Source organism: Corythoichthys intestinalis, chromosome 1 (assembly GCF_030265065.1).
Source record: "Corythoichthys intestinalis isolate RoL2023-P3 chromosome 1, ASM3026506v1, whole genome shotgun sequence".
NCBI lineage: Eukaryota > Metazoa > Chordata > Actinopteri > Syngnathiformes > Syngnathidae > Corythoichthys > Corythoichthys intestinalis.
The window spans coordinates 57,150,157-57,160,495 of NC_080395.1; the positions used below are offsets into that span (position 1 = coordinate 57,150,157).

The 10,339-nt window shown below is 38.5% G+C and overlaps 1 protein-coding gene across 1 annotated transcript; it reads right to left on the reverse strand.

Annotated features, from left to right (window-relative positions):
• Positions 1–1,957: 1,957 nt before the first annotated feature.
• chst1 (carbohydrate (keratan sulfate Gal-6) sulfotransferase 1) lies at positions 1,958–8,812 on the reverse strand. The gene is made up of 2 exons (XM_057842504.1): positions 8,537–8,812; positions 1,958–7,308 (listed from the first exon to the last, which is right to left on the reverse strand). Exon 2 carries the CDS (start codon positions 7,260–7,262, stop codon positions 5,985–5,987), a length of 1,278 nt encoding a protein of 425 aa, XP_057698487.1. The 5' UTR covers positions 7,263–7,308; positions 8,537–8,812; the 3' UTR covers positions 1,958–5,984.
• Between the last annotated feature and the right edge of the window lie 1,527 nt (positions 8,813–10,339).

The window sequence follows — 10,339 nt, forward strand, 5'->3', positions numbered from 1 at the left end:
TATGTAAATTACAAATATCATACAGTGTATCACCAAAGTGAGTAAACCCCTCGCATTTCTGCAGATATTTAAGTATATCTGTTTATGGGACATCATTGACAAAATGATATTTTGACACAATGAAAAGTAGTCCGTGTGCAACTTATATAATACAGTTAATTTATTTTCCCCTTAAAATAACTCAAAATATAGCCATTAGTATCTAAACCCCTGGCAGCAAAAGTGAGTACACCTCTTAGAAACTACGTACATCCCTAAATGTCCGAATTGAGTACTGCTTGTCATTTTCCTTCCAAAATGTCATGTGACTCGTTACAGGAGTGTTGTTAGCATTGCTGCAGAGATTGAAGAGGTGGGGGGTCAGCCTGTTAGAGCTCAGACCATACACCGCACTCTACATCAAATTGGTGTGCATGGCTGTCACCCCAAGAGGAAGGCTTTTCCCGCAAGCCCGCAAACAGTTTGCGGTTTTTGAGTTATTTTGAGGGGAAAATAAATTAACTGTATTATATAAACTGCACACAGAATACTTTTTATTGTGTCAAAGTGTCATTTTGTCGGTGTTGTCCCATGAAAAGATATACCGTAATTTTCGTACTATAAGCCGCTATTTTTTTCCTTCATTTTGATGCCTGTGGCTTATAGTCCAGTGCTGCTTATTTGTTGATTTATTTGGGTCATAATTATGACATCACACTATCATGGGCATTACTGAATGCTTACGTAATAAGTATAATTCAGAAAATTATGTCACTAACTCCATTTATGTCCAGCTTGGATCTTTTACATCCATCCAAAAGTGAGGTAATTTGCCGGATAACACTAAATGACATCTGGTATCAGCATTCAGTAATGCTCAGGACAGTGTCATGTCATAATTATGATCATCTGAAGACAGTCTTATGGCGCCACTGTTAAATAATGTGTTACCAAAAACCATAACTAGCAATTAATGAAACAACTGGAACAGTGTCTGAAGAAATATTTAGCACAGAACATGAGTTTTGCTTGTTATTCACATCTGTAGCACTGCAATGTATGCTAGGAGGCATGTTGGACGACAACAGTGTTGATAGAAGGTAGCAGCAGAGGTTGACAGTCTCCCCTAAGGGATCAGTGATGGCCAAATGAAGCTTCTTGAAGCAATGAAGCTTTGCAGGCAAACAGTTCAAAGCTTCATGGTCAAATAACGGTTTCCGGTTAATATCTTTTGGTGTAATTATCCCATATCACAGTGAGGACAGCTTCAGCTTATAGTCCAGTGCGGCTTATCTTTGAACAAATGCCGTTTTTGTGTCATATTTGGTGGGTGGCGGCTTATAGTCAGGTGCACCTTATAGTGCGAAAAGTAGGGTACTTAAATACCTGCAGAAATGCGAGGGGTGTACTCACTTTTGTGATACACTGTACATGGTCAATGAAAACTCTCTTTGTGCAATAGTGACAGTTTGGACATATAACATTTGAACATTTGGGCTTAAAAGTGTGATGATAAATTCCTCCATGTTTTGTTGACACATTTAAAAGTAAAAATGCATTGGCTTTTCTATGAAATGTTTGTGATTAATGCATGTCAATGTCTTAATTAGCAGCATCATCTGTAAAAAGAAAATATTCACTAACAATTTAAAAAGACTCCATTTTTTAATAGCTTCTCAATGCAGGAAAATAGACTTGTGGCAAAAAGTGGTATTCGTAATTGTGGTTTTATGTTTGCAAACTCTTGACAAAAGCGCATATTACCGAGAAAATGTCTGATTTATGTATGCAAATTAAAATCTATTGCTGAATTATTTATTAAAAAAATGACACAATTTTTTTTTTTTTTTTTTTAAGTCAAATACTTTGACGGCACAAAGACATTTGTAGAAACATATTATCGCATTACATACAATAAAATCAAGAGCCTCAAGGCTATGTCTTGATATTATCCATTCATTTTAAGGGGCTTTAGTAATTTCACTTTATTTCCATTTGAGTATGTTAATGTTGAACGGTATAAATTCAAGTTCCAAGGTCACTTGTGATATTATCCTCCCTGAAGAGGTAACAGATATTATGCATAATACAGAGAATATTTCATTTTCAAAATTGTGATTTCAAAACAGCGCTGGCCATTAAAGCCACTATCATTTCTTGAAAATATTACTAATAACCCAATTGTTATGCCTCTCTTACAGCTTCAATCAAGCTGCTCGTGTCACGTGTGGTAAAACTCAGCACACCCATCCCACGAGTGCCAATTTCACAGCTATCAATTTGCTACTTGGGCAACCTAAACAGAACTGAAAGATACCATAATATGTACACTATATGAATGGTATTGATTACTGTATAGAACATCATTAATGCTTGTCGGCTTCAAAGTCTATGTTTATAATCTTTTCAACCACATTTTTTTTTATAATAGCTGAACATCTTGCAGCATTTTAATGCCAACATTCTCTTCAAAAACACATTTATTTGAGCCTATTATTTCACAATGCTTTTGCTTTGCAGCAGCATTTGCTTGCTGTCAAGTAGCTTTATGCTCCAAGCACGTTCTGTCAGCTCAGCTCAGTTGTTACAAGTAGGCATTTTCTTTTCTTTTTTTCCTTCATGCACAGACACAAGGTCAAAATATTAAGGTCACATAATGAGGGGTTTTTGTCTGCCTCTCTATTAGAGGCTGTTGAATTATTTAACCCAGACGCGAGGGATGGAAAAGAAAAGTCCATGACCAGCAACAAAAGAAATGCTGGTGTCAAACAGTATGTGTGTCCCTATGTGCATCCAATTGCTTTTATACTACCTGTTGTAGCATTGCTAATGTTTTAAAGCAATTGCACCGTTTTTGGTATATTTTAGGCTATATTTTTGTACAGTGTGTAGTCTATTTCAAGCAAACACTGAAAATTACAGTATCTAAAAACACACCCTTTACACAAGACAGACAGTGTAGAACACCTGGTCAAACAAAGCTTTAATTGGCTTCGAAAGAAGTTAATTAGGAAAAGTGGTCTGCCAGGCTTACCAGTGTAATTGATTGGACGTCTATCGCCATCATTGGCTGCCAATGAGTTAATTAAGAGAGCTAACACTTAGCATATTTGGTTGAAATGACTAAAGCAAAAATCCCATAATCCGAGCATTGCAAAATGTTTTAGAAATGAAGAGTACTCCAAACACAGTCAGTCATTTCATAGGTTAAGTCAAGTGAAAAACCAAAAGTGAGGATGAGTCCCATGAGAGGTCTGTTGCAAGAAATCAGAGGGCGCTGGAAAAACACAAGGAAGAGAACGCTTGCCTCCAGCATTGATGCTGAGGAGGATCAAAAGGTTTGTGCTCTGCATCTCAATGGACATCAGGCCACCAATACTGATGAGCATTTTTTTCATATGGGTTATTTTGTGGGTGAACTCAGTTATTTCACAATGTATGCATTAATAATAAATGATGACACCATTAATAAATAAAAACTAAAAGCTCAGATGTTTAAAAAAAAAAGTTATTCCGAAATGTCGACGGCTCATTGGTCTTTAGTAAATTTTAGATATGAGGCGATGCTGTCTTAAGTATATACAGTAAGTCATTAAGTCTTTTCGGATGTTTTGTTTCCCAGATGGCCGAAAATGTATTGTATAACAAAATAGGTTGATGCTAAATCTCTTTATTGCCTAAAAGACGAAGAAAAAAGCATTTCGCCATTCCAATCGATGTTTTATATTACATCTGCAATTACATATTTTTACATTACAAAAATGTGATTAAATAACATATTTTTAAAATTATTTTGCTTTATCACAAAATGCCTCATTTTGAGCTAAGGTTTGTATAAATATCAATATCAAAGTCTATAATGCCACAACTATCTTGAAAAATGTGACTTAAATTCTAAATACCCACTGAGTAGAGATTTAAGAGTTACCTCTCATTACAATGTTTGTCACAGACGGCTGTAAATCCTCTCATTAAACACTTATGACCTTCATTGGGTTTCATGTCCATTAAAGGGAGAAGTAAACATCATTTGTTCCCCTTTTTTTCCACAAACACATTGTATATGTCAGCATAAATTAAAACATGGTTCTCTGATTAATATTACAATTGTGGAATTAGAATAACACATGGTAATTCATCAATGTTAGACGGCTGTCATGTTTGCCGAACCTGACATCAGCGCCATACTGGAAGTGGCATCGAAGCGTAAGTCTTGGTAATGCAGCAGGCTTTTGGACTGTTCTGGCTGACAAATTTTGAAAGGCGTGATTTTAATTATTTGATCGTGACACCTCGGCAGAGATATAAATCATGCAGCGCCCATAAAGGAACTGGAACGATGAGTAATAAGTTTTGTACATTATCTTCAACTAGATCGGCTGACGGCTCGTCATTGATGAACAGCTATTTTTTCTTTGCAAATAAATTGGATAGAAATCTGAGAGCATGCTGTTTGACATATTCTTGTGAAGTTGTACTCTCACAGTAGTGAAAAGGTCTGCACATGGCTAGCTGTGTAAGTAGGCTGATGCAATGTTGTTGTTGTTGTTTTTTTTCATTTATTTATTTTTTAGAATAAATACTAAATGATTTTAAACAAATAGCAGGAAATTATTTCAACATGCATGTATACAATATAAAAAAAATGACCCAGAAACTGTTTACTTATTTTTGCTTTTGCCTGTTGGTATCTACAGTATTTCCTTATTGAATTGATAGAAACCCTGAAAGGTGGACTGGAACATTCACTATTTATTGCACAATTTTGCCATACTTGGGAAGGAAACAAATAAACCATTCCATTAAACAAAACATTTTTGAAGGGCAACATTTTACTCTATACACAAAGTGAATGAAGACAATGAGCCTCATTTACTTACAAATGTGAAGAAATGTTTTAGTACTCTGTGCACAATGTCGGTGTTTGTGCAAAATTACTGTCAAATTCATGATACGTACCAGCTTATTTTCTATGCACACCCGTGTAAATGTCTGTGAATCAGAATTCCTTCTACAAAGTAAATGAGGACCTCATGCAATCTGCGCACCGTGTCCCTATTTCCCAATTGCCGGGCATTTAACAAATCTCAGCCAGTCACTCAGTTTGGGCACACAGATTTGGCCGCAAAGGTTTCCCAACATTCTTAACCATTATACCATTTTCATGAGGGTGGAAAATGTTATCATCAAAAAGTTTGCATTTTCCACAATTAAAAAATGTGAATAATTTTAAATTCATTCCCAAAGGAAAATAAATAAATACATACATTAAGTAAAAATTACCCACAAACAAAAAATATGAATGAAAACAGTGTTAATTTTAAATAATCAATCGATCCTAAATTTTGCAGCTGTCATAGAAAATTTTGAATTCAGGATGTCATAGGGATTTGAAAGAATAAGAATTGCCCATCGAATTATCTTTTTGTTTTTCAGCCATAAATTTGGAAACTCTTGTTTGAGATATTTTGCCAATACAAAAGGTTCATCTGTTTCATAATTATTTTTAAATTTAGTCAGATTTTGAGCAAATTTCTGGTTGAAGTTATTATTGTTGCTAAACTGTAAATCACTGTCGTTTCAATCTGTTGTTCTTATTGAGAAAAAGATTTGTTTGGTAATTCTGTTCGAAAATGGATAATTTATCATTCATGTAAATGCATTATGGTTTGGGGAGGTGCTGAATTTGTTCCCAGGTTCCGCATACATTCAAGTAAAACATATGGATGAATCATAGATTGGTCACAAATCTGTGGGTGCCCATGACTGACGAATGAGACCCGTTGTCCTGGTAAAACATAAATGACACACTTGTAAACTAGTTTGTTTGATTATTTATTGTTTTGAGTGTGCTGTTCATAACATTTGGGGAACATACTTAGTCCCTTCGTGCATTCAAATTCTCATTTAGTGCAATTTTGAATAGACAAAATAAAAGCAACAACCAATGACATGATAAGGCAACAATTATAAATATATAAAAATAGTCATTAAAGAACTCCCTCTTACAAAAAGGGTACAAAGGTTTTTTCTTGCACCAGTGAAATAGACATGTTTTTCAGTTCCTCAGCTGACCTAACGGACTTGTATCCAAGTTGATGGAGAACCTTTTGGCACACTGTCTGAGTGTATTCTACCATGTCATAAGACAGTTTCAACCGCCAGCTTTCTGCATTAGCTGCCGAGTCTCGTATTGTACCGAATTTATGTTTCGCTGATGGTTCATTGCTGCCGCGGGTGTTTGCGTGTATCCAGTTTTCCACGTTTTTATCCATCGGCAGTCCTAAATAGTCATAGATCTCCTTCGTCCTGTGGAGTGGATTTTTCGCCAAATCTTCATAGCGAACCAACATGTATTTCCCTTTCAACCAATATGGATGACTGAGACCAGTTGATACAGAGCTTCGGTAGTCTTCACAGACAACAGTGAGCTGACTCAAGTCAAGATTATAGGGCTTTCGACCTGTAGCCCTCCATATACGCCACAGCCGGTAGGTATCCCTGAATGTCTCGATACGGGATGATAGGATACCACGAGGGTCTCTGACAAGTTGGATCACTTTGATATTCAGTCTAGGGTCCTCCAACAAAGCACGCAAATCCCCGATCTCTGGCACACGGACAATCTTGATGGCTACATGCCGTTTCTCTCGACAGGCTTCAGAGGCCAAGGTCATATTAAGAAGTCCACATTTCTTAACGCAGTCTCCCTCTTCTACATTGACATCGGCTGGGCCGAAGGCATCACATACAGGTTGCTGGCACAATGCCCTGCTCGCACCACGGCGGAAAAGTTTGTCTGTTGTGTGGTTTGTGGGTGTTGGTTTGATGTAGCTCTCAAGGAAATATAGGTCGCAACCGTACAGGCTTCTCAAGAGGTCTCGGCTAGCACCCAGCATCACACGGCGGTCTGCTGTGTTGTGGCTGTGGTATAGACGGGGGATTAGTGTAGTTTGAACATGATGCAGAGGTTCAAAAAGGTAAAAAACCTCTTGGTGCTGGTTGAGAAGTTGGCCAACAAAGGAGGAGCCGCTACGGGTGGTAGCCAAGACCAGGATGTGGGTTTTGCGGGATGCATTGGTGGAAAAGAAAGGGTAATCATCGCAGCCTCCAGCCCCGCGTTCAATGGGGGGTTCGGTCTCCTGATCCCCCAGACCACAGTTCTGTGGGCTGGGCAATGTACACAACTGGAAAGGCTTAGAGGTGAGTGTACGGATGGCCGTGTACTGGATGGCGATGGAGGCCAAAGCCAGCAGGATCACTGCCTTCCAGGAACATTGCATGGCGGAACAACTTCATTTATATTCAGGGATCCATGTCAGGTCCTCCCTGTGGATAAGCAATTTACAGCAGAGTAAGAAATCACACTTGGATTTTATTTTTCCTTTGTAGTCAGTAGTTTTAGAAATTGGTTGTTATTAGTTTTATTTCTTTTTTTTTTAGTATTATTGTATTTTATATTTTTGTATTTGAAAAAATAAATAAGCTCTGTGTCAGTCCCTGTGATCAAAGGACTGGCAGTCCTTACATTACATACTCCAGATCAAGTGGTGGATAATGCAGCATTCAGTAATACACAGAATGTGAAAAATCTTTGAAAAAGAATAATATGCTTTTACTGAGGACACAAATTCAATTGGAATACTACTGATAACATACTTAAAATGGAGAGGATTTCTGCTTTTAGTTGATCCAACATTTTGTTGCCACAAGAAAAGTGTAACATTAACACATGGTCTATTAAAATGCTTTGCGCCATTTAAAAATAAAAAGCTTTTACTCTTGGGCGTGGAGCCTCATCTATATCAACTCCAACATCTTTGCATCAAGTACAATGATGGCATGATTGAAAAGGCTAAAAAATCAAAGTGAAAGGCTCACATTATACATTAAAATAATGATAATAAAATAAAAATAAAAGCTGCACATAAAATATCACGTCAAGGGGATAGGTTGCTGCAAAAAAAAAAAAAAAAAAAAAATCCAAATTAGTGAATCACAACCTTCATATACAGGAAGCTTTGATGATGCACAATAAATAAAGACTCGTCATCCACACATCTGGCATTATTGCATTTGTCAGGTCCAACCGAGAAGACATTTGGCATCCCTTCAAATTTTGTCAGTACAAATAAAATATACGCTCCCTTAAAAAATAATAATAATAATAAAAAAAAAAGAAGCTTGCTTTATGGATGAATGAAGATAATAGATAGTCTGTGAGCTTACACTATACATTACAATGCTTGCTGCAATGCTGATGCCTTACAGTGAGAGGAAATGTGAGCGGATTTCAAATCCAGACTGATATTTCCACCACATAAAGCTCACATATAGTATAGTGATTGTAGACCGCAGGGAACAGGTTGAGCTTGCTGATGAGCTGATGTGAGATGGAGTCATGCTCAGTAATGCTGCGATAAAGCAGCACTAAACAAACGACTGCATCCCACCCAGCCGGCAAGTGTTCAAAAACAAAGCCTTCAATTGTGCGCGCATGCTATCAAATCGTTCACCCAAAACACATACAATGATCGCATGTATTCAGTTGTGTTACCTTTTTAGTGGCAGGAGTGTTCTCATGATGCTGCGTGATCGCGTGTCCTTTTCAGTGCTCATAAATGTTTCCATACGCGCGCTCCCGTATCGAGAGGAGGGCTTGTCCTCGATGATGTTATATTCAGTGCGGGCTTCGTTAGAACACTTCGATCCGGAACACGCAGAGATAAAAGTGCAGCAAAAGTGGAGCGGCTGCGGTGTTATGAACGCGCAGTCAGGCAGTGAGCGAGCCCAGCGAAAGGTAGTCTTCTTTTTAATAATGCGTGTGTGTGTGTTAGGTACACAAGGACTGATTGTCTGGACCACCCAGACCCCTCCTCATTCCACCTGCTTCTCTCTCTCTCTCTCTCTCTCTCTCTCTCTCTCTCTCTCTCTCTCTCTCCTCTCTCTCTCTCTGTCTCTCTCTCTCTCTCTCTCTCACATCATCTCATCATCATGCTCTCTCCTCCATCCATCCACTAAATGAAATGTTTACCACGCCATCCCTTTGGCCTCTTCAAAATGTATGCGTAAATCTTTTATTACGATTGTGAATATTGTGAACATCCATCTATTTCTCTGATTACAAGGGAGCTGGTCCCTGCTGATATTGGATGATGGTTGTCAGTCCTTCACAGGGCACATATCAACCCAAACAAACATGTGCTGTCACTGTGTAAGACTTCAATCCATCCTGCCTGCATGAAAGTCAGACCAAAGAACAAATAAATCATCAGTGACCCTTTTCTAAATATACATACAGTAGTACATCTACATACGAAGTTAATACGTTCCAGGACCTTTTTTGTAAGTCGAAATGGTCGTATGTCGAGCAGGATTTTCCCATAGGAATACATTATAATTCCATTACAGTTTTTCTCGATTGCTACAGCACAATTTCTTGATCTCTGAGCACAATGACCAGTTGCCGAAACACATTTATTAAATCAGGCCGCTAGTTGGCTTAACTATAAACACATTTCACCTCAGTCTCCAATTTCACAAAACTCTAGACACAATTGCAATTCTCTAAACACATTCACACTTAGGCTAAACACTTTAGCACGTGCTAAAACACACTTTGCGCAATATATGAACACATTCTCATTCACTGAACACATTTTGCTCACACAATGCAAAATGGTAGACTCAGACATCAAAAGTTGAACACAATGAAAGCACGGGCGTCATTGCTTAAACACGGTAACTCAAAATTGAAGACACATGAGACTATCCACGTTGGCCTCTTGAGAATGCACAACGACTCAAAATTGATGCTCTCCTTGGGTCCCTCAACAACCAGTGTCTCCTCACATTCTTGGGAGAGCGACAGGATATCCTGATTGACCGTGAGCAGCAGAATCTGGTTCCAGCACAGCCTCCTCCTATATATGTCATCATCTGGGACAACATCGGCTTTCACCGCACCAACCAGATTAGAGAGTGGTTCAATATACACCAAAAATTCCTCAATGTATGTCTGCCACCCTACACACCTTTCTTCAACCCTATATAGGAGTTCTTCTCATCATGGCAGTGGAAGGTGTATGACCGGGAACCATATAGTGGAGAGAACCTCCTCAGGGCCATAGACCTGGCCTGAGATGATGTGGGCATTTGGCATCCCTTTCATCATGATCAGGGTTCGGCATGCCAAAACTTTCTTCCCCCAGGGAAAACATAGCCTGCAATGTGGACGAGGTCCTGTGGCCTGACCCCACCCGACGACGTGATGCGCAGGCCCCCGCACAGGCCGCCCCGCAGAAACAATATAGTACCTCTTTACTGTACATACAAGAATTTGTGACATGTATCCTCATGT

Excerpts from the sequence above, each read along its gene's own strand:
- chst1 (XM_057842504.1), bottom strand. The coding sequence starts at position 7,262 with ATGCAATGTTCCTGGAAGGCAGTGATCCTGCTGGCTTTGGCCTCCATC.